The 27,642-nt window shown below is 39.5% G+C and overlaps 5 protein-coding genes across 8 annotated transcripts; 1 reads left to right on the forward strand and 4 right to left on the reverse strand.

Annotated features, from left to right (window-relative positions):
• Positions 1-1,502: 1,502 nt before the first annotated feature.
• On the forward strand, positions 1,503-3,503 carry LOC117480681 (hairy/enhancer-of-split related with YRPW motif protein 1-like). The gene is made up of 5 exons (XM_034128092.1): positions 1,503-1,654; positions 1,821-1,893; positions 1,998-2,081; positions 2,209-2,290; positions 2,397-3,503. The coding sequence occupies exons 1-5, from the start codon at positions 1,569-1,571 to the stop codon at positions 2,999-3,001; spliced, it is 930 nt and encodes a 309-aa protein (XP_033983983.1). The 5' UTR covers positions 1,503-1,568; the 3' UTR covers positions 3,002-3,503.
• Positions 3,504-4,835: 1,332 nt separating this feature from the next.
• Positions 4,836-8,864, reverse strand: stmn2a (stathmin 2a). The gene is made up of 5 exons (XM_034128093.1): positions 8,737-8,864; positions 6,959-7,054; positions 6,643-6,815; positions 6,337-6,528; positions 4,836-6,234 (listed from the first exon to the last, which is right to left on the reverse strand). The coding sequence occupies exons 1-5, from the start codon at positions 8,753-8,755 to the stop codon at positions 6,175-6,177; spliced, it is 540 nt and encodes a 179-aa protein (XP_033983984.1). The 5' UTR covers positions 8,756-8,864; the 3' UTR covers positions 4,836-6,174.
• Positions 8,865-9,673: 809 nt separating this feature from the next.
• upp1 (uridine phosphorylase 1) lies at positions 9,674-15,218 on the reverse strand. Its single transcript, XM_034128184.1, has 8 exons — positions 15,062-15,218; positions 14,699-14,743; positions 13,014-13,125; positions 12,758-12,916; positions 12,497-12,611; positions 11,050-11,259; positions 10,390-10,536; positions 9,674-10,272 (listed from the first exon to the last, which is right to left on the reverse strand). Exons 2-8 carry the CDS (start codon positions 14,737-14,739, stop codon positions 10,103-10,105), a joined length of 954 nt encoding a protein of 317 aa, XP_033984075.1. The 5' UTR covers positions 14,740-14,743; positions 15,062-15,218; the 3' UTR covers positions 9,674-10,102.
• A 901-nt stretch (positions 15,219-16,119) lies between these two features.
• On the reverse strand, positions 16,120-19,128 carry gra (granulito). 4 transcript variants are annotated; one of them, XM_034127873.1, is made up of 7 exons: positions 19,022-19,128; positions 17,963-18,045; positions 17,789-17,847; positions 17,366-17,423; positions 16,699-16,808; positions 16,547-16,605; positions 16,120-16,447 (listed from the first exon to the last, which is right to left on the reverse strand). In XM_034127873.1, exons 2-6 carry the CDS (start codon positions 18,042-18,044, stop codon positions 16,552-16,554), a joined length of 363 nt encoding a protein of 120 aa, XP_033983764.1. In that variant the 5' UTR covers position 18,045; positions 19,022-19,128; the 3' UTR covers positions 16,120-16,447; positions 16,547-16,551. The 4 variants fall into 4 exon arrangements, with proteins under 4 accessions (XP_033983764.1, XP_033983766.1, XP_033983763.1 ...); XM_034127875.1 differs by having other exon boundaries at positions 16,699-16,805; positions 17,963-18,156; XM_034127872.1 differs by having other exon boundaries at positions 17,963-18,156.
• A 1,495-nt stretch (positions 19,129-20,623) lies between these two features.
• Positions 20,624-27,186, reverse strand: rbm12bb (RNA binding motif protein 12Bb). The gene is made up of 2 exons (XM_034127893.1): positions 27,053-27,186; positions 20,624-23,061 (listed from the first exon to the last, which is right to left on the reverse strand). The coding sequence occupies exon 2, from the start codon at positions 23,037-23,039 to the stop codon at positions 21,117-21,119; it is 1,923 nt and encodes a 640-aa protein (XP_033983784.1). The 5' UTR covers positions 23,040-23,061; positions 27,053-27,186; the 3' UTR covers positions 20,624-21,116.
• Between the last annotated feature and the right edge of the window lie 456 nt (positions 27,187-27,642).

Below are 27,642 nucleotides of genomic sequence, written 5' to 3' on the forward strand. Positions count from 1 at the left end.
ATTATGTTTTGCGTGAACCAATCTTTATTTTTTTCACACTCTATCCAAGCTGCAAATTTGGGGCAAGACACAATAAATAAAGCTTCGCCAGTTTGGGTCCTTATCACAACTGATCTAGATGGCCAAACGATTCTCTGCTCAGAGGGCCTTGCAAATGATTCTAGAAGAGAGAGAACCATTTGATGACTATGTAGAGGAAGAGGAAGAGGTTTCAGAATGTGAGGATCACATTTCTGAGAATTCTGAGTCTGACAGTGACTTTGAAGAAGAGGATGAGATTGATCTAGTTACAAAAAAAATCAGTGGGCAAAAAAACAAGTAGCACTTTAATTAATTAATGCGATCTAACAAATGTAAAAGGACAAATATTAACCATGTATGCTGTTTATATTGCTTGTAATTGAGATGAAGTAAACATCTGTTGAGTATTTTAACATAAAATAGTTTGATTGTGTTGAATTGAAGCCCAAAAAGGCAGCGGGTCCACCAGACCCAAGAACACTGGCTGAGTAACAAAAATATGAACACCACACAAGGGTTAAACAGAGCTCACAAAAAGTTGATTAAAAGTTGCATGTTTTTTCTAAAAAAAAAGTCTTTTTTTCCCCCTGTTTTCACCCACGGCGGATGAATGCTTCCCTGGGAAGGTCTGTCTGCGCCAGTCAGTTGACCTGTTTGCAGTGACTGGGTGAGGGGGTTTCCTAGGAGAGCCTGGCAACGCCGACTGACTAATGTTGGGCCTCCCGGCTGATCAATGCTGTTGTGGAACCACACAGCTGACAGCAGACAATGAACAACACACTCTGCTAATAGGCCGTGTGTCCTCCACAACACCAATGAAGAAGAGGGCTCCTGCTATAATGGGGCCTGTTGCTCATGAACTGGGGTCTCAGCAGGGAGGCTGGGGACCTGGGGGGGCCGGGAGGCTGCTAGGCCTCAGACTCATACTCTCTATACAAAAATCCTGCTTTTATTATTAAACTTTAAATATTCATTTGCCCCCCCACTGACACTGTACCTCAGCCACATCATAGACCCTATGCATTACATTAATGCACACAATGTATACAATATCTTTGATTTTTTATTACTGCACATATTTTATTCAATTATATTTCTAGGATTACAACCATATTCAATGTAAATACTGTTATTTTTTGACTATATATTTGTATGTTATTATAGTTTTCTTCAAATAGTTTTCTATCTGGGTTTTATTTTATGTATGCACCACAACACCAAGTAAATTTCCTCGTGTGTGTTAACCTACCTGGTAATAAACCTGTTTCTGATTCTGATTCTGATTCTGATATCTAGCTCTCATTGATTTTTCTAAATTATATTTCTGGTAAAGCATGTGTCATTCAAATGCCAGCTCGATTTTAACAGGCTGAAATCTTTTCATGCACCGCCTACATCCCTCTGGGGTCCCGCCCCCCTGTGCGCGGTGTGAAAATGATCAGAGCAGGTCCGATGTTTAAACTGTTGCTGAGACCCTCTGCTGTCAGTGCACCAACGGAGCTGTCCCTGAAAGCAACACTTTGGATCTCTGTCTACTTGGAAGCAAAATGAAGCGAAGCCACAATTACAGCTCTTCGGAGAGCGACCTGGACGACAATATTGAGGTGGAGAAGGATAGTGGTGACGAAAATGGGTAAGTTCACTTATTTTTTTTGCCAAAAACGCAGATTCGTATGCAATATTTCTATTTGGTTTTATGTGAAGTTGAATTAGTTATCTTGGAATTGTTGATAAATTCAGAGAAACTGGGCTATGTCTTGTTTCAACACAATAATAACTTTTGCTGTTTTACCTTTCAGTCAACTTGATTCTCACGGCTCGATGTCACCCTCCACAACCACCCAAGTTCAAGCTAGAAAAAGGCGCAGAGGGGTACGAGAACTCATTATTTTTGGTGCCAAGTTACGCACTGCTGATCCCAATGTGTCCCTGCCACCTGTGACCTACATTACATTGTGTCTTTTTCCAATTGACAGATTATTGAGAAACGAAGACGTGACAGAATCAATAGCAGTCTGTCAGAGTTGAGAAGATTGGTGCCAAGTGCTTTTGAGAAACAGGTAAACGGTACTTGCATTCTTTCCTTATGAGAAGGCTCATATTTGCCAATGTATGTTTCTTCTATGAACACAGCATAGGAAATATCAGTATTGTAAAAGTGACAATGTCTTTTCCATCTTTTTATAGGGATCAGCTAAATTGGAAAAAGCTGAAATTTTACAAATGACTGTGGACCATTTAAAGATGCTTCATGCATCTGGTGGCAAAGGTAACGTACCCTTTCTTTGGCTGTCCAAATGAATGCTATGATTCCCTAATGGAAAATGCGTCTGCTATGAATCACATGTCTAACCCCTCTGATCCTCTCCTGACAGGTTTCTTTGAGGCTCATGCACTCGCTAAGGATTACCGCTCTCTTGGCTTCAGGGAGTGCCTGGCAGAGACAGCTCGCTACCTGAGCATTATCGAAGGCCGGGACGGGACAGACCCCCTGCGTGTACGTTTGGTGTCCCACCTCAGCAACTACGCCTCTCAGAGGGAGGTGCACACTGGACTGGAACACTTAGCCTGGGGCTCAGCTTACGGGACTGCCCATGCCCATCTCCACCACCCACTACTCCTACAACACCCTCTGGGCAGGACACCTGCATCCAGAAGCAAAAGTAGCCCACCCTCCTCCTCTTCTTCTTCCACATCTTCCTCCCCCTCCAGCGAGGCATCTAGGACTTCCAGACTGGGTGTCATGCCCCACACAGAGAACCTCAGGGTGCCCCCGAACGGGTCGCTGCCCCTCAGTCTGTCTGTGCCAACATCCAAGCTTTCGCCCCCACTCCTTTCATCCCTCTCCTCGCTGTCAGCCTTCCCCCTCTCCTTCGGTGCTTTCCCCCTGGTGTCCCCGACAGCCCTCGGCACAGTGAGCCCCTCCTCCACCCTCTCAAAGCCCTACAGGCCGTGGGGTACGGAAATTGGGGCCTTCTGAACAACTGGACTGAAGGCAACAGCTGAGCTGTGCCCACCACCATAGACTAGGCGGACAACCTGCCTCATAGCAATAAAACACAGGGGAACAAAGCAAGCTGAATTAATTTTATTAAATATACAGAATAAGTTGGAGAGATCGTCCTCAGTATGTCATTACTCTAAAGAAAGGAATTATAAATGATTTTATGTTAGTCTATGTTTCACTAAATTTGTTAACATGCACTGTCCACGGGCTGAGAACTGAAATCATGACGTGACATATGGGCCATGAATAGATTTACTGTAAGCACAGATGTAGAGTGTTTTGTAGACCACACACTGAACCTTCTACATTTGTCAAGGCGGATGTCTGTTTGTAACATAATGTCACTTAATTTGGTCTTCATCTTTAGTGGTATGAGAACTCGTGGCGTTAAACAAACATTTAATATGTGCCATTATTGGAAAACTAACCACTTGAACATTTGAAACTTGCCTTCTTGTATCTATTTGTAATATTTTTGTACCAATAAATTGTGTAAAAAGTTGAAAACATGTTGCATTTGCTCCTTTACAGTCTGATTGCCTAATGTATAATAGGTTGATATTTGTTCCTTATATATGCAGATTTACAGCCTTCCGAGTGATTATGAATTTATCTTCCCTAATGACATATAATCTGCAGGTGCATTTTTGTTTCAGTCCAGTGGAAGTTAATCATGAGATAATAAGGTCCCAGTTATTGACTGAAAGGCATTCCTTTACTGTGTGCCAGGTAAGTAACCGAATCTGAGAGCATTGTTGCCCCTATGAATACCCAGGAAATCATTAAGAGTCAGAGGAAATCCTTTACAATGTTGCCCTGACCTCACCAGCCTGGGTTGGTCTGAAACGGAGACAATAGTGTGAACAGGATGGGGACATTGTAAGAAAGAGGTTAAAAAGTAACAACAATACACCAGACAGCTGGAGCTATAAATCACTGTCCAGCTTGATGTTGTTTTTGGGACAATCTGAGAATCACTGATTTATTTAGGTGTTAGTGTTTATTAGTAACTCAGTTTTATGCATCCATGCAATACCTCGGGCTTCCAGGAGGGGCAGGCTGTCATTTGTTTCTCAAGGCTTGGGCCACACGCTATTTATGAAATATGTATATTTATATACAGCTCTGGAAAAAATGAAAAGACCACTGCAGCATTATCAGTTTCTCTGGTTTTACTATTTAAAGTAATGTGTTTGAGTTAAATTCAATTAAATGTTATTCTATAAACTACTGACAACATTTCTCTGTGTGGGAATTCAACAGACACTGTAATGGAATGGCTGCCATACATGTAGAGATTGAGATTTAAGAAACATGTGGAGTGGTCTCTTACAAAACTGTATATAGTCTTCCTTTGAAATATAAGTCAATTTAAAACATGTACATGTATAAAAGTGTCTGCATTAGATGTTCTGAGTGCTGATGAATGACACAAACCCTCCTCCTTCTGGATGAGGGTGTTATTTAAATTACAAATCATTACTTTCATAAAATATCAAACACACATTATCTGGAATTTGTATCTGTGTTTTTTTTTTTAAAGGTGTATTTCTTCAATATAAGGATTGGGCATATTTGTTTTTTTGGCCTACTTTTCGATTGGTATGGGCTTCAGCTTGGTGTCTTTGGTGTCACTGCCACCTAGTGGAACAACTTGTCTTATGCATACCTGATAATTATTTTATATGTTTAATGTAAGTATAACCCTCAAGGAATAGGACTATATGTTTTAACTATGCCAAAAAGAGTCTACAGTATACCGAACGTATTAATAAAAAATCAACTAGGGAAGACGGTGATGCTCATGATGTGTAGATAACTGGTTACTTTATTTGGCAGTTTACATTTTCCCTCTCCTTTTAGCACAGAAAACTATTAGATGGTGCATGCCATGTTCACAGAACCTCAAACCTTTATTCAGCAAAGCTTTCACAGAGAAATATATGAAGGGAGAAACACAAGCAGCAGAGGATGCAGGCAGATATCAGTGGCATTGATATTAAAAAGATACTAGTTCAGGTGCTGAATGTAAAGCATTCTGCATCCATTCTCCATCTAATCCCCTAAAGAGAGCAGAGGCTAATGGTGCATTGTGGTAAATTAGCATTCATACACACCCACACAGACATTCGTATGTTCACACTATCAATATCAAGGTGGGAGCAACAGCACATTCCACTGTCCAAGACAATTTGCATGGTACCAGTCTGGTGTCAAAACATTCAAGAGCGTAGTGCCCAAATACTGTGTATATAACAGAGCTAAGTACTTAGCTGAAGATGGATTCATTGAGAAATGTTGTTTTTAGGGTAACTGGGAGTCTGCAAGTGTGTAAACTCCCATTGGGCAAAGATATTCTTAATAACAAAAAAGGCCCTCTCTAGTTCGTTATCAAGCTCATTTCAGAGGAGGTGGACACTTTATGGATCTGTGGCGTATTGTTAAGTTCAAAGCGTGCGTGTTGAGAATGAGTGGGTGTGCGTGAGGAAGATACAGATAGGATACGTTGATATCTCAAAAGGAGCCTGTGGTGTAGCTACACCGTCCGTCATTCTTCACAAAGACACAGAAACATCATCATCATGACATCATCAGAAAACACTGCAAATGCCAGTCTACAGCCAACTCACAACACCAACGGCTTTCACAAGAAAATGGTTGTATAGTCAAATTTCAAGAACTGAAACGTTAATCAATCACAAACAAAATGTTTGAAATTGTACAGTGCAGTACAGTACAATCTTTGCATGTAGCCTACTTTACCTACCATCAAAGATAGACAGATAGACAGATAGATAGAAAGAAAGAAAGAAAGAAAGAAAGAAAGAAAGAAAGAAAGAAAGAAAGAAAGAAAGACTTTTTAAGGAAAAGTATTTACAAAATAAAAGCCATAATCTCACATTTTCTGTTAAATCAACAACTCCATTCAACTCTCTAGATGGTTGTTATTGATGTTTGTATCCATTGATAATACTGATAGTGGTGAGTACTGGTGGTGAGGTGTGGTGTGATGTGGTGGTAAGATCTTCAGACCTCTCAGCCTCCAGAGTTGGGTCTTTTCTGAGGAGAGAGAGGGCAGGGCAAGGAAGAGGGAGGGGTTTGATGACGGGACGTGATGGATCAAGGAAGTCAGGACTGTGTGAGGCTCATGCTGTCAGCTCTTCCCTCAGCTCTTTGTTCTTGCGCACCAGAGCTGCATGTTTCTCCTAAACACACCGCAACAGAAAGTACAACATTAGTCATCAGATGGTGCCCCAAACCTGATTATACTATAAAAATAAAAAAACTGATATCTCTGTATTTCTCACCCTCTCCTGTAGACGCTCGAGCATGCATGCCAAATGGGCCTCACGGTTCTCCTTGATCTGCTCCATCTTATACTGGAGCTTCTCCTCAGCCATCTTGCTGAAGTTGCTGTTCTCCTCCATGGCCTTTAGCAACACATCCCTCTCATGGTCGCGCTTCTCTGCCAAAGCCCTCATCACCTGGGCCTCCTGATACTAAAAACAAAAACAAGACCAATTGATTGATTTTGACTGGTTTGACATCCAATCTGTGCTTCATCTTTCCATTTCAAAAACCTAAAGCTATTTCAAAACAGGTTAAATGCTTACCTTCCTCCTGTCCTCAGCAGCCTCCAGTTTCTTCTCAATGTCCTCCAAAGAAATAGCCCTCTTTGGGGGTGAGGGGAGGTTGTGAGCCACATCTGACACTGGAGACAGAGGCTTGAGAATCACCTCAAAGGCCTGGCCAGAAGCTCGCTTGTTCAAAGCTTTCACCTCCATGTCTGTAAATAAGACAATTATGACAATTTATAAGTCCAACATTATGTCATTATTACAATCATCTGTATTTTCAGGAAAGATAAAACATCCATTGGGGGGAGACTTTTTGATCCAGAACATAATAAATTATTGAGCTGATACGTACCTTCAAACTCACACACAAGTGTCTTGCGTGTCTCTGGGTAGAAGCAGGAGCAGATGAGGGAGAGGACGGACAGCTCCTTCATCTTCTCTTTATATGCTGTGAGAAGAAAAGACACCATAGCATTCTGGTGAGACTCTCTATGTTACTTGTAAAAACAGAAACAGACAGCCTGAAAAACATCAAATTGATAAATATGCTTGACAGATATCCAGATAAAGACACAATGAAACGTTTAGCATCATATGATAACTCCGATTGATTATCATGGGGTCTATGATTATCTTTTTTTGATATTCTCGTTAAACAATGTCTGATTAATTTGAATCATGACACAGGAATGCTCTGTCTTGAATCCTCTTGCAATCTGGGTGATGAAAGGCTTCTGCGTCAAGTTATTAATTTCCGGGTGAACTCACAGTTTATGATCACAATAATAAGAAGCTTGTGTTTGTTCTGTCTCATCTTCTCCTTATTGATGTTGCTGCATAGCTGTCAAAAACAGCTGATAAATGGTTAGGTCTTTCATACATCTGGGTTGATTTGATTTCATCAGTTCCTTTCAAGCTATTTTAAATTTCATGTGCAATTTATGTCACTTTTTCCATGGTCCCCACAGTATTTGACAAAGTGCCCACATGGCTTGTCATGGAGGACTACAGATTGTCAGTGCTGCTATGCCTTCTGCTGCAAAGGCCGGTGTGTGCAGCGGCCCCTTGCTGCAGGGCTGGCCTGCCTCCCACCCTGCCATGCACCTGCCTCCTCCTCCACCCCACCACACATACCATAATAAAGCCAGCCTGCACACCCTGCTGTACTTAAGGGAAACCAAATGATTGCTTATGGCTTATGGCTTACTAATGCTAAATATATTTATACAAGACACTAAACAAATCCCTGAAAACAAATATGCTAAACCCAAGGCCTAACAATAACTGTCCATCAGTGGAGATGACTAATGCAGGCTACAGTCTTATCTGTGGTTAATACAAATGCTAACTCCTACGCCACATTTTTCTTTATTCAAATGCCAGTAGGGTATTTTTTTTGTGTGTAAAATACATGGCAGCCCATCCGTCACAGCTTGTGATGCATCCTAGGCAAGCAAGACATAAGGGAAGAAAGGCACTGAGATGAGGAGCAATCCTAAATGAATAATCGGATGAAACAACCTTTCAGGAGAGGTTTAGGGTCTTAAAAACACGTTTTGAATAACAAAATATAAGTGGTATAAACATCAGAGGGATGGATTCCTCTCAGCTTCGTTGTCTGCTAAAAGGTCGGCAGCACAGCATCTTGGGTGGGGTCCGTCTGCATTATGCTGCATGTTGGGGCCGCTGTAGCATGAACCGCAGGTATACGGCGTAGTAAATAAAGCTGTCAAAGGCCAATCCGTGTCATCTAATTACAAACTGTTACACAATATACGATCAAAGCAAATAAAGTCGCATTGACGCAGATGAAGATAATGGAGGACACATTTTTGTAATGACGAAGATGTTTGGCTTGTAAACCTTTATCCTTTCTGTCATTGACTCTTTAGATGGGACAATAGGCTTACCCTTGATACATAGGCCTATATCAAGGTGGGTGATTTTAGTTTTAAATATTCAATATATAAAATGTCTGAGTGGAGCCATTACAAAAGCACGACCACGTAGACAATACCGGGCCGACCCGCGCTCAAACAGAAATAATATGTCACAAGTCCATCAATCCATCCATCCATCATCCATCCATGCATGCATCATTTCTAACGAGAGCAGCTGAAACACGCTTACCGGTTGCTGTTTTGGCCATGGCTGATGTATTTCTCCGCAGAGCAGGCTGTAGCTCTCTTCAGGTGAACGGTGATGCTGCTTAAGGCACTGAGTCAGCGAATAGATCTGAGTAGGATCGGATGGGAAAGGGTGGGCACGCACGCACGGGAGCGCGCAACAGCCCCTCCTCTCTTGCTCTGACGCGCAAAGCGGTTTCAAGCATATATGTGACCATATATCCTAGCATCCTTAAAGCATGGCGGTAACAGCGCAGACACAAGGAGGTCGATAAATATGTTCTCCACACCGGATACTTGATAGCCTACTTGAGTATAATTTGCTCCACATGCATACGAATTATGTCCACAGCAATCCAGCCAATTCTGATTGAAATGGGTTCATGGCATTAAGAAGGAACAACAGATCTGAACATAATTTTTTGAATGACTATTTCGCCAACTAATATTAAATGTGACTCTTGTTTTTAGTCAGACCATCAAATGTGAACTTAAACGTAACCTTATGTAAGTTTTGCTGTAAAAGTGTGGAGTAGTTAGGCTTTTACTTGGAAAAATGTTCCACAAAATTCTGAAATTGTTTATTATAGAAGATACAAATTCAAGTTGAACCAATAGAGACCAGTTTTAAAAGTAATTATCTTCATGGTCCTCAATGGATGTAGCAAAACGGTTTAGGAGGTTCAAATGGTAAGCTGGTTTAGCAAAATATAGGAGGAAAATGTTCTTGATATGTTTGCATAGGTTTAGGGGAAAGGATGATGAAAATTAATGTTTCAAGAGAGATCATCTTCAAGAACTTCACTGTAATTTGAAATAGTCTGCAGTGTTCATGATGCTATGCAACGAACCTTCAGCAAAGGTCTCCTTGCACTGAGAAAAAGCAACAGGAAATGTAAAATCTGATGAGACAGACAACTTCAGACTCTATTAGAATTAAATAATGATGTGACATTCACTTTATTTCGCATTAATAAGTTACATTTAGTTGCTGTGTAGTTTTCATGCACATGTCTCTAATTACCGTTTGAGGTCGTTTTGTTTAACTAAAATGATTCAGGAAATATTATTATATTTATCATATCATATATATCAACAAAATAAATAGGCAGTACTAATTAGGACTAATTAAGCTGCTCCACAACATTTAAGTCAAAATGAATAGGAATCAAAAGTGATATAGTGTAATGGAATTTATTAAAAACAGTGAAATAGACCAACTTAATATTTGCCAAGGATAAATAAATAGGCATTACTTCTTAAGTCATTATTCTGGAGGTAATAAAGGTAGTGTATGGCTATTGGTGAGAGCAGGATAACATACAATACATTTTTTAAACTGAATCATTGCATTGTGAGACGATGTATGCTTATACTGTTGCACTGTTGCAGCTACGTCCTGCTTTGGCCTTTAACAGCTTCTTAATGTAGTTTCCGACCAGTATCTGAGGACGTAGTTGGTAACTCTGAAGAACTTCATGAGAGCTGTTCATCTGATCCCCCTTCAGACGATCCAGTAACGTGACACAAACCACAGCCGCTTTACACAACAAGAAATACATGTTAGAAACTCAACGAGGCAAAGACAACTTTCTGTGTTTCAATATAGTGACAATTGTCAGCTATAATATTCAGTAATGCTGTTATATTTGCTCACCTCGTAGACCACTCAGTTTGCACATGGCAGCAAAAACTGATGACTCCATTTCTATATTGCAGATTCCTGCTTCACTGGCTTTTTTGAGGTAGTCCTGTTTATCCTTCTCAGTGTAGGAGCAGAATGCCCCATCCAGACGGGCTTGCCCTGCGTGGGTGATTGGTCAGACAGAAAAGATGAACATTACAGAATCAGAATACCTTTATTAGTCCCACAGAGGGGAAATGTACATTGTTACAGCATAAAAAGAGCCAAAGACAGCTTAATGTTGCGTAGAACCATGCATTAAAAAGTATTAAAGTAAAAATAAAAATAATTATTATAATATAATAAATAATTGAATAAAAATAAAAAGTTACACAATTTACAAAATACACATTGTGTAACAGTTCTTAGGATTTAGCAGCCAGGTATATATTGCAGTTATTAACGGCATATATATATATATATATATTGCACATATAACACATAGTTGGTTGGTATTTAACAGCAAGGGGTGTTATAGTCTGTGTTGTTGTGTGTGTGTGTGTGTGTGTGTGTGTGTGTGTGTGTGTGTGTGTGTGTGTGGGGGGGGGGGGGGGTCTACTAGGGGCCGTGCTGGTTATAGCTGAAATAATGTACATAGTGGTAATCAACAAATCAATGCATCAAAGGTCATACCTTCATAGAAATCCAGTGTACACATGGTGTTGCCTATCACTGTCTCAAACTGGTTGAGCTCCTTGCTGCACTGCAACAGCTCCTCAGCCAGGCATTGGTCCAGATCAGTATTACGCTCCACGGTCTTCCCCAGGATCACCTGCTCAAACTTGGGCAGGAAGGTGGCATCCATAGACTTCTTGGTGACAACAACTGTGCCAGGCTCAAGCCCTGAACACCAAAAATGTGAACGGAGATAAGCTATACATTTATAATCAGAAAGTACAAAAAGCTGCAACAAAGAAGTGAGTTTAATATATGTATGAAACACGGACTGACACATTCTATATTAAGTCAAATAAGCATCATTGTTCACGTTCATTAAAAAATGAAACAAATCCGAAGACATTTTTAAAGCTTGATTTCAAGTAATATACTGCATGTCTTTAGGTCAATGGCAGTCTGCAAGACAGCGAGACACAGCGAAACTCAGCCCGAAACATACACACACCCGCAGCCTGGCTGGGAGTTTGTGTGTGTGCTCAGGCTGAGTTCCGCGGTGTCTTGCTGTCTCGCCGACCCCACACCAGTGAGCCAGCTCACAGTGTCCGCTCCTTGCAGCAGCGAGCCTCGCAACGTCCCGCGGAGTGTGTGTGTGTGTGAGGAAGTCCGCGGATTGGTCCAAACGTAACGACTCCGCGGACGTAACGTAACGGCTCCGCGGACGTAATGTAACGGCTCCGCCTGATTGGTCCATTTTGCCGTTATGTCACTATACCCAAATACGTCACTGTACCCAGGACGAAAAAGATAAATCCCCAACGAGGCGTTCTGGGGCAGCATAGACAGGTCTTTTCTGTGTTAGAGTTTTACTCGCTACAGGGTGTACTTTGAGGGTTTGTGACTCTGCAGACCGTGTACATGCATAAAAAGCTACATAACACACAAGGGGACGGGTAATAACCAGAAAAGCATGACATGGGACCTTTAATTATATATGTGGACTTCAAATATAAGCCACATGATCAAATCCAATGGTTCGTGACACAAACAAATAAAGAAAAGGAACATTTCAGACTAAATATGAATAACTCACTTTAAAAAATAAAGACAGAAATTCCAGTTATCTAAAAACTGGAGAAATACCATCAGGCCTGATAGCAACCGATCTAAAATCGAAGAGACTTTGGCTCCCTCTCGTGGTAAAACCAAATAAACATGTCTTTGTGGACAATAACGGCTACCTCAATGTCATCAACTATATCACCAAAGTAACCCATATTAGGGCAAATACATTTGACCACACACAGAATCTTAGTCAAGTAATTTCTTCATTAAATTAATGTACAGATTGACTGGAAAACTTGCATCACTTTTATGATCGTAACAATGATATTCATTCATTGATTACCAGAGCTATTTTCAGGCATTCAGGTAACAGAAAATATATTTCTAATAATTTGCTTACCTATTCCTCCCGATGTTCCAATACGTACAATTGTAACATCTTCACAATGAGCGTGATGGAGGAGCTTTATTAGCTCATGCAACATTATGGCAATAGATGGAATGCCCATCCCATGCTGCAAAATAAAGCACAGACAAGTCAAACACAATTTTTCAAATATATGTAGTTGAAATTAGAATATCAAAGTACTTTATAGTCCATACTATGTACATTGCTTATTAAGAATACTACTATTTCAAAGTAATCGTAGGTCTTACATACACTGACAGACAGCACAGGGCCAACTTTGTACATAGCATAGCGGTCCGTTCCAGCACAGATGTTTGGGTACTCTGACTCGGGGTCTTCCATACGGATCTCAGCAGCAATATACTCAGTGAATGATTTCATTCTCCATGGACTGCCTCCGACACACACAAACTGAAAGATAGCAAACACAAAAAACACACATTTTAGCACAATGAAGACAATTACAGAGGTCATTTTTTAAACAAATGAATGTAATAAGAATCTTTACTTTGACATCACCAAACATGGCAGGTAGGTTGTGAGTTGCTGTCCCCAACCCGAAGTGGTAGAGGACGTCATCTTTCATTACATCCAGGTGTGGGTTGTGAACAAAAACAGGGCTTAAAGGGGGAATAAAATAATTGAAAAGGGTCTGATTATAAGAATGATTGCAATTAGGTTTCACTTCCTTTAATAACTGGGAAAACAATTCTGTGATTTGGGCTTCTCCAAGGAAGGTCACTTCAATCAAGACTTATTTTCCTACTTAAACCTTTATTATCTAGCCAGATGTAACATTGTATATTGATAAAAATATATAAAAAGTACCCATGACCATTAATATATAACATCTAAAAAACATGTGATGTAAACAATGTAAATATTACCAATAAATATGTTAAATGTGTGAATAAGAACACATGTACATCATGTAAACACTCCAATTTTAAAAGTATTCAGGATGTCAAAAATGGTGTCCAATATAATATAACAGAGGAGAGTGTATGTAAGTGTGGAGGAAACTTCTGTGTAGCAATGCATGGAGTCACCGACTCAGGAAGGAGACACGGTGAGAGTTGGAGCTTTGATGTCAAACACTGATGGGTTTATTCAGAGTATTCGGCCGGAGGATTCACATCACAAATCAAAGAGTCAGAGGTTCTGACTACACGGTAGAGTTGCCACGTCAATTCTGAAGAGCCTCTCTCTATGCTAGACCTTTTAACTGGTTCACAGAGAGTAATCAACATCTCTGAAGGAGTAGACTAAACAGCTGGGAACACTGAACCACCTGCGTCCGACACTCATGGCCTCGAAGATTTCACATCTTAGAGTCCACAAACACCGATAAAGAAGTGCCTCAGTGTTCTCACAACAATTACCATTCGTGCCAGACAAGTTGACCGGTCACAAACTGGTGACAACAACACATATGGCACCAATGCCTTTCCTTAAAGGAGATAACAGAGGTCAGAGTAGATCATAAAACGTCACAGAGCAAAAGGTTAGATATCTAGAAGAATTATTCCCTAACAGTAAGTATGACTGATTTTAGGTTGTGCACTATTATCAAATTAGACATTTCAATGCTTTGAATAGAACATACAAAAATGTTTCTATATTTTGTCAGGGCTGCCACATTTCAAATCACAAGTGAGCAAAATCTCACTACGAAAAAAGGATATTCACATACTATACATACACTGAGATGCCAATAAGTATTATAAAGTACACTTAGATAAAACTACTGCACTCCTGCAATACATCCTTTCTCCCTGTGGGTTATTTTGAAACCCTGGTGCTGTTGAACTGTATTATATTCTACACAGAATGGAATACATTCATTTAAGCAAGGTGAACCTAACACAAGAATGTAATAAGGGAACAAATGATAATTAGGTGAAATTACCCTTTAAGGAGAATTTACGCTTTTTTCATTGTAAACAAGGTAGCCTATGAATGGAGTACATTTAAATGATGTTGTAAAATAACTTATCCAGTACCAACATCGTATGTGCTTGATAGTATACTAATAGGGTGGCGTTATAGGACAATTAAATAACATCCTGTCAACCTATTTTCACCATTCAAAATAAACTTTGGTTCCATAGAGTAAATATATAGTGTTTCAACACATAACCTTTAAAACAATACTTTGACCTACAGTAGGGGTTAACTTGTGAAACTGCTCACCTGCTGCATGGCGTGGCCCGTTTCTCTTCCTCTGGGTTCATCTTCCTGGAAAAGCCGAAAAAATGAAGCGATGTCCCAACAAAACTATTCAGTAACCGAGAACAAACCCAACCTCTAACAACACTGATCGTTACAATTACACACGGTATTATCTTACATGAGGTGAGGAGTCACACTAACTTTAAAAACAATTAAGACATATTTTTGAAATTATGAACAACCCGGCGTAGATTCAATGCAGCGCACAGTACTTGATCTCAGCGGGGGGATAGAGACAGCCACATCATATGGGTCCATCTTTACCCTTGATATAAGCCAATAGAACAAACAAAGCTACAATATAAACACCAGATAGAAATGTACCTTTAGTATGTTGCTGTTCGACTGCCGATTCCTCTTTCCCTGACAGTTAATTTCGCTTTCTGTACTGACGTCGACACCACGAGCATCCTGCCCACAATCAATGACGTGACGTCCATCACGTCCCGAGCGTCGTCACGACCCCACCGACCGGATGTTGACTACTGTTCACATGGGTCTGCCTCAGAGGGCATGGCCCACCACAGGAATTTGTATACAAAATAACATTAAAAAAAGTACACATCAACATTTTACACATTATCCAAACTCTAATTTTGTACAGAACACATTTATTTTACCATTGTTTCCATTCAGGTAACCTTTGGACATTAATAAAAGAGTAAATGTCAGTTCTTGTTTCTCGTTGCCATTACATTGAGTACTAACCTTTATATATACAGTCTATGGTACTAACATGCAATTAATTTTTTATTCAAATGCTCAATGTTAAAGTTGAAAAATAAAAACCTGACATTCCATTGTTGCAAAAACGATTCCTTAGAAGATTTGAGGACCAGAAATCCAACAATAATCATCTAAAAGACCCGTAAAAATACATAAAACTGAAGAGTTTACTCGACAGTTGTGTGGTGTTTGTTTGTAGAACAAAACATTATACATGACAGTTATTTGAAAGATTCATATATATTTTTTGTTTTATCATGCCGCACATCATGCACTTTATTCTGAGATAGGAGTTTTTTTTAATGTATGATTATATATTTTTAAAATGTCTAATGGTAGTTTTTATCTTATATGTTTGTTTGTATGTATAGTTTCTAAATATTTAGGTGTGGAGAGCTGAGCGTAAGAATTTCATTAGACAGTGCAACTGCCCGTAATACTGTACATATGAAAAGAATATCATATATATATATATATATATATATATATATATATATATATATATATATATATATATATATATATATATATATATATATATATATATATATATATATATCTATATATATATATATATATATATATATATATATATATATATATATCCAGCTTTACATTTAATTACATGCAAAAAGAAATGCCATCACACAAAACGGTTTCGCCAAACAATATTTTATTCAGCGGTCTAGTAGCCATTCATATATTTTTAAAACATTTTTACAAAATGTAAATACTTCACTCTAGTCAAAATCTCACGGTAAATACGATGAAGTACTTATACTTAGGCAAATAAAGTGGCATTTAGTCATATATCTTGGTACAATTTCACTTCAAACTGTCTCATTCCAAAAAGAACAAACATGTAATAGATAAGAAATGTTAAATTAAATTCACCCAGAACAATAAGAAAAAAGAAAAATAACAGTTTTTGGGTTTTCAACCCCTGTGCAAATGTGTTAAGGTGAGTGAAGCCTTTCTGCCACCCTAGAAACAAAAAAGAATATTGAAAAATTATTTGTAATACTATAATGTTTAAACTTGTCTCATTTGCTGGAATTTCAAAACAATATACTTCCGACTTACATGTCTTAATTTCCTCCATTCCACCTCATTTCATGATGCGTTAGGGGCCCAAAATCTCTCTGTTAAGATATACAAACATTATTCAATCCAAACAGCACATTTCATATCTAAAGAGGGTACCGCCATGAATTGAATATGGACACCAAACTTACAGCTTCCATTAGGACTATGGGATGCTCTGGCAAGAATGGCGGCTTCTTCTTGGCTTCAGGACAACTTGAAAGACCAAGTAGAACATCTCTGCTGTAAGATATTCTAGCTACTAAAAAAAAGAAGACCAAATGAGATCAAATCAGGCAAATAAAAAGACAGACAAAAGCAGGTTGTTATTTGTTTTGCATTTTGCCAAACCACTACTGTAAATTACCTCCCTCCCCTGGTTAGCCTCCAGCTTCCAAATGAACAGACATGCATATTAAACATTGCTATTGTGTATATTAACCTGCTTTTCAATAGTCATGAAAACATTGTTTGTAGCCTTTATTTAACCAGGTGAAAAATCCCATGGAGATCAACGATCTCTTTCAAGGGAGACCTGCAGTACATTGGTTACACATAAAAACAACAGAAAACAAAAAGGACATCATACAACATAATTACAGGGGTATAAATTAGCAACCTATTCACAATGACAGGTATCTAATAACATTTCATCCAGCCGCGCTTTAAAATGATGCAAGGGAACCAAAATGCTCAGTTTCAATTTGTTTTGCATAGTGTTCCAAGCTAGAGGAGCAGCGCACATAAAAGCTTTAGTACCTAAAACAGTCCTAGCACTTGGCACATGTATAACTGACTCAAGACCATGGTGTTCCTTACCTTCTTTCTTTTTGTGGAGGTTAACAATCTTGCAGAACTGCTCAATTCCAATAGGAGTCTATCAAGCACAACATTAGAAGAACATTAAAATAGTTTTAAAAACAGTCTATGTTGTCGTAATCCACTTCTTAACAGACGTTACATTTATTAAATTGATTTTAATGAGGAGAAAAATGCTAATATTGAAGTGCTGAAATTCTTATCGATTGAAAGAAAACAAAAATTGGAAAGAATTTGATTATCCATGATCGTGGAAGTCATTTTAAAGCAAAAACACAGCTACTGTGTGGCTTCAAAGTCTCAAATGTCATTTGCTGCTTTTTTAAAAACAATTTTTAGATGATTCATGGAAAAAAAGTAAACAGAATGATCCATAATTGTAATTTGCTATCCTCAGATATTTTGTTCTTTGGGGTTTCTTACCTCATGCTCCTCCTCAGCCCTCAGTGCCTGTGCACACGTAGCAGCATTTATGTTGGGCTCTAAATGAAGTGATACAATTCTCAAATGAGCATGCCATTAATATGAATAATCTTACATTTCAAACATTTGATATATTCCTATAAGTTTGACCTACTACTGATGCAAACTACTTACCGGTGTCAGCAGGGACGCAGCGGCGCAGTGGTCTGGCTGGCTCCAGATGCTTCTGGAGGATTCTTCTCCTGGAAACCTCCATCCTGTTGTCACTGAGTTGTTACCAGAGGCAATTTTTCATTTTTGTCCACTTGCTAAAAAGCTAGTGATATTTCACCTTTTCCAGCCACTCAATGTTACCATTGTGTTTTTTTCTGGTGAAAAAAAAGCAAATCTAAAAGCCACCTTCATATTTTACCAGCTATTTTTGTTCAAGAGAATACAAATGAGTACTTTGTGAAGTGGGATAATGGGTCCTGATTGGATTAATTTCCTCTCTTTTACTTAAAAAGAGGCTGAGAAATGTAAAGGGGACCCACAGGTTGTTATTTGTGTAGTTTAGCTATATACATTTTCCAGATCAAAAGTGTCCTGCACATTTTGACAATATCATGAAGCTTATTCATATGAAGTTATTTAGACAAGAAAAAAATACTATGAAATAATCATTTGGCATTGACCAGGGATCTCGCAGATTGAGAGTAGCATAACAGCTAACTTTTACGAGAGCAATTCAACAGAAACAACTTTAATTGGCTTTACATTATTGTGTTAACTGTAAACTAACTTGATGTATATAAGTATCTTTGAACTAAAACTCGACCTAGAGTCTTCTTAAAACTCTTTCTAGGTTAATTTTGTTTGAGAGAAGCAGCTAAAAACAGGTGGGACCTTGTTACCCATCACTGTTTCATGGCAGACACCCCGTCTGCATGAGAACGACAGGCGGCTACCATTAGCGGGTTTGTTTAACATTTACGAATATCTGCTTATTTACCGGACGGGACTGTCTCCGATTCTACATGATCTCGCATTTTTACATCAACCTAACTAAATAAGACTTAAAATAAGTTCATTAAGTGATGACAAATGCAACATCTAAACAAGTCATACATTTAAACTCTGCAAAACCCTTACTCTAGATAGTATCATTGGCCGAACAATCGTACGGAAAAGTCAAAAGTTCTTGACATAGTCATTTTACTTTAAAGAGAATACATTTCGTGCTAAATTATTCACCTGGCTGCAGTTCAAAAAAGTTCCCTCGGCGTGGACGTTTTCCTGCTCACATCACAGGTGGCATGGTGGTCAAGAGAAAACCATGACTTCCGGTAAGGGATTTTCAAATTAAAATATGTTTTGTTTCAAAACCATGTCAATATCATCAGACAACATTGCATATGCGCGATCAGCAAGTGGCATATTATGCCACTTGCTGACCGCGCCCTGTAATTAATATTGCAAATTGTAATAAATATAAATAATTCTGTATGATTTTTTGAATTGCATGGTTATTCATCCTATTATCTCATGTTAAGTCTTGGAACAATTGATATTTATAAAAAGGCTGTAGTATATCTTACAGACAGCTTTTAAGTTATATATTTGAAGACCTTCAGTTAAAAGAAAAACTCTTATAAGGCCATATATGGGGCCTTGTGGGGCGTGTGGCGCAGTGGATAGAGCCTTGGTCTGGCGATCAGATGGTCACAGGCTCAAACCCCACTGCAGTCAGCATGTCGTTGTGTCCCTGGGCAAGACACTTCACCCTAAATTGCTCCTGTGGGGATTGCCCACAGTATTGAGTATGTAAGTCGCTTTGGATAAAAGCATCTAACAAGTAATGTAATGTATTTTAGATACGTTATCACAAAAGTTATAGACTATGGCACAGAAATAAAAGCCTCCACAATTTGTGTATGAGCAACTTATTTAAAAAAGAATATGCGTCAGTTGTACAGTTGTGATGTGTCTTCTAGCAGTGATTGATCTGTCAGGCTTCAAAAGTTGAGCAATGTTCAACTTTTGAAGCTGAGGTGGAAGCATCAGCCAATCAAATCCCGTTTATGCAAATCTGACAGTACAAGCGCTAGCCAATCAAACCGCGTGTATGCTGGGAGTGACATACCGCAGGTCATTTCCTCATATTCCAAAAAATGGAGGAGAAATTAATTATAGCGGTAGGGAATCACCCGGTGCTTTATGACCAGTCCCTATTTACCTACCGGGATACAAACCGGAGGAGCCTGGCATGGAGGGAGGTGGCAGAGACAGTGGTAGGTTTTCGCCTGTTTGGGGAGTTTATATCCAGTTTACTTCGGGATTTTTTGCTTTGTATGTCGGGGGCGGGAGATTCATGTGATTGGTTGTTGGTTGCAAAAAATCCCCAAGCTTCAGATACGCCCACCTCCAAGCTTTTTTTAACGCTGCTGTGTGGTCGTACCACAATGCAGTTCGGCGAAAAGTGAGGCAAAGTGATGTCACCCCATTCAAAGTGAATGGGCAGAAGCGTTGGAAGATTTTAACGCTGCTGTGTGGACGGGCCGTCAGAGTGGGTGAGCAGAGCAGCTGTCTTGCTCTTTAACTCATTTGTGAGAGCGAGTGCCAAATGACTGGAGTAACGCATCACTAGGAAGTGAGATACAAAAACACACCTATTACTGCTTATAGGTGCCACCAAAGACAACAAAACAGATTTTCCCATTTATCCTAAATTTTAAAGCTATCAGTAAGGTATTCATTTTAAAATGGAGATTAAACGGCTCTTTAAACACATAAGGCCTATTTGGCAAGCATAAGTCATTTAACTTTAAATATAAGATCTGTGAAGAAAAACAGACATTTCAAAAAGGTATGCGTTTTAATGATAACACTTTTATCAACAACTACATAGCAAAATTAAATTTACAAACATTGTCAAACACTGTGTTGTAAGTTACATTTAACAAACACATTCGAAGGAAAAACAAAAATTGAGTGTTTAACTTTAAGATGAACATTTCATACAAAAACCTTAAGTAGTCAATAGACTACATTGCCTCGTCACAATAGAGTGGTGCAGTGACGAGTCCTAAAACCCGGAAATTAGTTAGCATTGTACCACTACTGGTTCCCCCGTCTCAGAGTCAGTCAATGGGATTTCTCAATCTTATCACAATAACAAAAAAAGGATAGCCAGATTTACTGTACTCCCAGCAATATAAACCATGAAAAATATTTAGTCAAAAACACGATCATAAAGAAGAAAAAAAAGGCTATTGCTTTACTTAAATCAGTTTTGTCTACATGTCCAACAGTACTAGGGCATGATAGGGGCAGTGAAAAGCAATGTCACTCAAGCTAGTACTAGCTGTATTTTTCTTTGACCTATTGGTCTTCCACTCAGTTCCTCAACTGCTGTTAATGCTTCCCTATGGGACTCAAACACTGCAGTCGCTGAGCCTTTAGATTTCCCACTCTGGTCATACTGCACTGAAACAGATCCAGGGATAATCCGATATCCGTAGCAAAAGTCATAGATTTCTTCACTTCGTATTTGAAATGGCAAGTTAAGAAGCTTAACACAGGTGGGGCCATCAAAATGCTGCACAGAGGAACCAAAGCTACCACGTACACCATTACCTCTGCCTTGTGAAGCAGAACGGCCTACTGCATAGGGCTCATAATCACTGCCCCCATAGATGGGAGCATGTGCATGAATCATTGGTATGTTACCATCAGGAGGAATTCCTAAGTCAGGGTAGCCTGCGTCACCAGGTCGAAAGGATTCCTCGTTTCTCCTGCCTGAATATCGCTCGTTTCTTGGCTGTAGCTCTTCCACCATTGTCTCTTGAAACATTGGTGGCTCAACACCCAACTGACGCATCTGAGAGCGTGAAATGCATTTCAGGATGACTTCTGACCCAAGAAACCTTTGTCCATTGAGAGAGAGTGCATTCATAGCCTCTGCCTCGGACCGAAAGAGAACCAAAGCCTTCCCAACTCCTGCACCAGTATGGTCACGCAGCACAAACGCCATGTCCTCTGTGATATTAAACCCAAGGAAAAAGTCCATGATCTCAACTTTCCGTACATCAAATGGTAGGTTCCGCACAAAAAGACACATTTTCTCTGAGTCATAGGGATCGCTGGGGAAAGATGGAGGACTGTCCTGAAACGTTGCAGAGTTTCCAGGTGGTCCGCCATCCATGCTCTGAGACTGCAGAAGGCTGATCATTTTTTCTCTTGAGATTGGTCGGGTATGAATAAATCGGTTCCAAAGGGACCTTTTTTCATTAGTCAAGGCATCACAATAGTCATGCAGATTCTTGAACAGCACAAATGCAGATCTTGTTCTTTTTCCATCACTGCCAATTAAGTGTAGGATCTGGTCATCCTCAAGCTTTGCATTGCGAAAAAGCTTTTTTATGTCTTCTTTTTCCACCGAATAGGACAGATTTTCAATCAAAACACAGTACTCCTCATCGGAAGGAGCAACTGGCCTCTGAGCCAAAGGGGACTCTGACCTCACATAATGTGGATTCCTTTGATGGCGAATAGGGGATCTCTCCCTTTCAAAGTTGTCATGCTTGTTGACAGCCATTGACACTTTACCAGTAGCCCGACGCCAATCATCTTCTGTTGTTGAGGAAACTTCGACGTACCTTGACCCAATGTATTGCCTATCTCTCTTCAGAGCTTCGTTTGCATCCTCTCTTGCTGCAAATTTTACGAAACCTTTCCCATTTTTTGAACCATTTGCATTTTTCAATAAGAATATTTCATCAATAAGTAGATCACAGAAGAAATCACGGACTTCTCCTTCAGTCACAGAGAAGGGCATCCCTTTGAGAAACACATGCAAGTCATCATTAGTGTTGGAAGCCCTCTGGTGCTGGGGTGGAGGGTTATAGTCTGATCTGCTAGCTGATCTCCTGCCCCCCTCTGGATCCAAAGGTCTTCGAGTGTGTCTTGCTTTCTCCTCGAGTCGTCTCTTTTGATCTAGCTCTACATCTCTTGTACTTCTTTCAAGTAGGTTCTGCATCTCTGATTTACTACTTAGTAGCAATGCAACAGGTGAACCCTTAATGCAACCTCCTGATCGTATCATGGCTCTTCTTGCATCCTCATCCGAAGCAAAGATAACAAAAGCTTCCTCTTGCTCCCCACCAATGATATGCACTCCTCCATCTGGAATTTTGAGGCCAGTGAAGAACTTGCGAATATCCTCGGAACCTGCAGAGACTCTTAGTCCCTGTAAACGGATGACGACCGCCATGCTGAAGTACAAACAACAGCACCTGTAGACAGAAGGGTATAGAACAGCATTATTGCCAACAGAACTTCTCTAGCTCCGCCTCAATTTCCTGGCATTCGAATATAACACTACTGAACAAAATCACCAATGAGACAAAGGACACCATAGAAAGAGGGACACCAGTATGATTATTGTCCACCACAGTCGCTTGAGAGTGAAAAATCCGATACCAAAATATCTAATGTACGCATTTGATTTATTCAAATTCAAGATTCAAGTAAAGCAGTTACATTTTTGTTCAACTGATAACCACAACTAGTCTAACTGGTTTCTAAATATTCCACTTGTTAAAACAACATAGCTAATAAGGTTGTTGCCCTCAGAATGCTGAAGGCTAATATACTGAAAATGCATCACCTCTCAGAATGCATCAGTAATCAGGAGAATCACCATAGCCATTATGTAAAATCTATTACTTTTCCCCAACATTGACACACTAACACAATTGTATGTCTAAAATCAAGTATTTTCACTTATTCAGCCAGCAAAGTGATCCATAACACCAAGGATGGGGTACAAGTACTTTTCCATTGCATTGGCAATTCAGAATGGAACAGCATTGATGATCCGTCATCAATTATTTTTGAAATGCAGACTTTGAAAAAGCCAGTTCAACCACTGCGAGACAGCAAGGACAATATGAATACTGTCAATGCATAATATCTATAAAGCCTTTGCAATTTGCTTCATCAGAACCGACTACAATCCAACCAAATGTCACTTAACAGCACCAAAAGCCAATAAATACAGAAAGAGACAACTAAACCCATACAACATACTTTTTATATTGATAAGATTGACAGATTTACCACCTAAATGTAGTTTTGTCTTGACATTCTCTTCTCTATTCAGCAAATCCACGGCTTAAACATACTAGTTACAAAGGAAGCACAACTCCGTCAACTGCATGTTTGCAGGAGAGCACTAAATCAGGATGTCTTGTCACTCATAAATGTTGCCCCACTGCATTGTCACCTTTCTCCAACTTTTCTGACAGCGGTCCAAAAAAATCCCATTCATGGCAGAAAAAGAAAAAAAACCTTGTTGTCGCTTGCATTGTTTGGCAATCTACACCATTGCTATAGCCCGTTTTTTCCAGAAACTGGCCTTCTGGTAATCCAATAGCAGCAGTGTGCCCTCTCCTTGCCTTTTCCCTGTCATGTTTGCTCACCTCAGCCATCGTTTCACCTTTAAGACCCTTCCCAACGTTAATGTTGTATCCAGTTGTTTCAAATCACAATTATGGGTCCGAAATTGATGAGTTCACCACCAAGTATTACAAATGATTGCCAAAAAGTGATCAATAACATCAGGATGGTACTTGAAACCATCAACATTTCCTCCTCAGTATATTCTGGTGCAAACAGAGTACAATAGTTGATCCGCAAAGATGTGTAATGGTCTTCTTGTCCAAGGTCCTTATCGTGATATTTGGGAGCTTTTATCCATTTTTAGCCATCATGTAGCCCAAATTTCCACAGCAAACCTATTTACATAGACCATTCAAAAAGTCATACTTATTTTACTACATTAAAGTAGGTAAGTTTGAGAAACCGGCTGGAGATACACTTTTTGTTATATTCCATGGAATGCTCTTAACATCCCGATAGCAATGAATATCTTAAGTGCTTTGACAAAAAATCCATACAAAAATGTCATCTGTGGAAGCCGTAGTACTGTAAAAAGCACGACCAATCATTTTAGCCGGCCCGGCTAAAATAACTGGATGACCTACCTGCCTGTCAGCCTTCCATCTTGTGCACAAACGTATCTCGTGCCCTCATTAGGCGCATTCACACCGCAGTACTTTTCCCACAAAGGTTCATGAGAACTTAGTTCATGAGAACTCTTTAGTTCTCATGAACTAAGTACAGATCGCGTTCACACCGGAATAAGTTCCTGGGGAAGGATTAGGCAAATGAAGCCGCTGACGTCACTTCTTCTTCTGCTTTGGGTTTACTGGCAGGCCGCAAACAACTTCACGGCGTAGAGAGGCGAAGTCCCTCCCCTTCCGGTGGGACTCATAGGACCTTATTTGGAAAAAGTTTGTATTGAAGTCAATGGAGAGAGAAAGATTATCTTTCGATCCCGTTTGAATTGTGCCACGAATTACACATATGATGTTTGTCAATCTTAAATAATAATTTCCATGTCAAAAAAGTCAGTTTGTCGTAAAACTGTTGAAATATAAGACTATGAAAAATACGCAACTAGAAAGACTACAAATCCCAGACCTGCATGCTGACTCTTAAGGAACCGACTAACTTGTGTGTATGTACAGCTCTCAACATGCCCAGACTTGTAGTGATTTTCACCTCTTTTAATACTTTTTGCCTCATTCTGAAAGAAAGTGAAATGTGCCAACGTGACGGCCGTCTTGGTGTGTGGTGCGAGACGGGAGATGTAGTTCATTGAGCGGTTTCACACAAAAAAAGTGTTACTTCACAGTTTTACGACACATTTTTATTTTTTTGACTTGTAAAATTATCTTTTAAATTGACAAACATCATATGTGTAATTCGTGGCACAATTCAAACAGGATCGAAAGATAATCTTTCTCTCTCCATTGACTTCAATGCATAACTTTTCCGAAATAAGGTCCCATGGAGCTCAACCGGAAGGGGAGGGACTTCGCCTCTCTATACTGCCACCCGAAGTCCCCGGCCGGAAGTCCCCAGAGTTGGGGACAGGCTTCAGTAGAAGCTGCTGGGACTTTTTTTGAGTTTTACGGGGCGTGGTTTGCATTCCGCCCAGCCAATCAGACATAGGAACCTTTTTCTCCCACGAAAGTACCTGCTCTCTAGCAGGGACGGAAAAGGGGGTAAAAAAGGTTCTGATGAACTAATTTTAGTTCCGGCTCTTTTTGCGAACGCGACATTTCGAAAATAAAGTAGGAAAAGTACTGCGGTGTGAACGCGGCTATTGGTCATGTGCGCGTTCGTGTGTGTTGGAGGAGGGGCTCTGTAAGGAAGTGGCAGATTTTTTCCGGTTGTGTACTTTCAAATTCTAGCGCACTCGAGCTGGTTTCTCCATTCTTACCTACCCTACCTTTAATGTTTCACTATCATTGGTAATCTCTATTGAATGTCATAACATCACAACTAATGAAAGTATTACCAAGTTTTATAGTCAGACCTACATAACAGTACGTAAATGCACCACCAGGAAGCAGACTGTGCAAAGCTACTGCACTGTTCTTTAAGATATACTGCAACATGATAAGCATTCATGTGATATCTGAACAATAGCCCACAATAAAGTATGTTGAATGAAATAGCAAATCAGCTTACCATCAGGCCATAAAATGGCTACAGATAGCCATCAGAAACAACAACATATTGCACCAAAGCCTTGAACAAAAAGTGCAGCATGAACAGACCCAAAACCAACGTCAATCAATGAAACACGGCAACGAAAAGTCACGGTAGCTGGCGTTAGCTCTCAAAGCTATGGTTAGCTTACCGCTAATTCGCGTCATACGTCGCAGAAGAAACGATCAATGGCAATTTAGCAAATCAACGCTCTTGAGTTGGCCAACAACGTAGTTTAATCTACCATACGGGCATTCAATTACACATTCACTGATTAAAAGTGCCAACCCACTTAGCAAACGTTACCCGAAGAACATTTACTTGCACACACAACCTCCACCAGGCACACATTGTTAGCTCGTCGCCATTAATAACACCAGCACTTCATTTCAAATACAATGTGTGTTAAATGCAGATTATAAAAATATTCTAATGTCGTGTGCAATTTCACTTTGATCACATCGTTAGATAAGATTAGCCAACATTGCAAAAACCCTTGCTGTCCAAACAAAAGCTCAGCAAAACGTCGAGCTGAGCTAGCTCTAGCTCTGTAGCCAACAAGGCCCCATGCGTTAGCGTTAGCTTTTGAAAGCCTTCACGGACGTGCATCAATGACAATGTAATCTTCGGGAAAAACTCAACATGATAACTATCTAAACTTACACAATTGAAAAGCAAAAATGTTCGTGCTGGATCAAGAAAAATTGTTAGATTCAGATCGGTTTGGCTTCTCGTCGCTCTTCTAGATGTGTTGTGGAGAATTTTCTTTATTACATATAATGACTGTCCAACCGACATATAATGTGTGTGCCGCGGCCGCCACCTACTGTATCGGGGTGCTTGTGATGTTGCAATACCATCAAATATTTGGATTTGAAACCTGTTTGATGGCTATATGTAAATAAGCCATTCATACCTGTAAGCTTTTTACTTTTATTCATAATCATATAAGACATTGAAGAACATACCAGATCACACAGATCAAACATAGCCTATTAGATTAAAAACGTTATGACAATAAATGCAAATTATAAAATAAAGTGGATTATTATAACATGATGCGTACATTTTAAAACAAAAAGTAATTTCCTAATCTCTAGGCATAGACGGAAGGAGATGCTAATATTTGAATAATAAGTGGCGTCAGTCAAAACAATAACAAAGAACATATTCCCACACATTGTTTGAGTTATTTTACAGTACACTTTTTGTAGTTAGGAAACACATATTAATATCTCTCTAAGATGGCTACA

This window comes from Trematomus bernacchii, unplaced genomic scaffold, assembly GCF_902827165.1.
Source record: "Trematomus bernacchii unplaced genomic scaffold, fTreBer1.1, whole genome shotgun sequence".
In the NCBI taxonomy this organism is placed as follows: domain Eukaryota; kingdom Metazoa; phylum Chordata; class Actinopteri; order Perciformes; family Nototheniidae; genus Trematomus; species Trematomus bernacchii.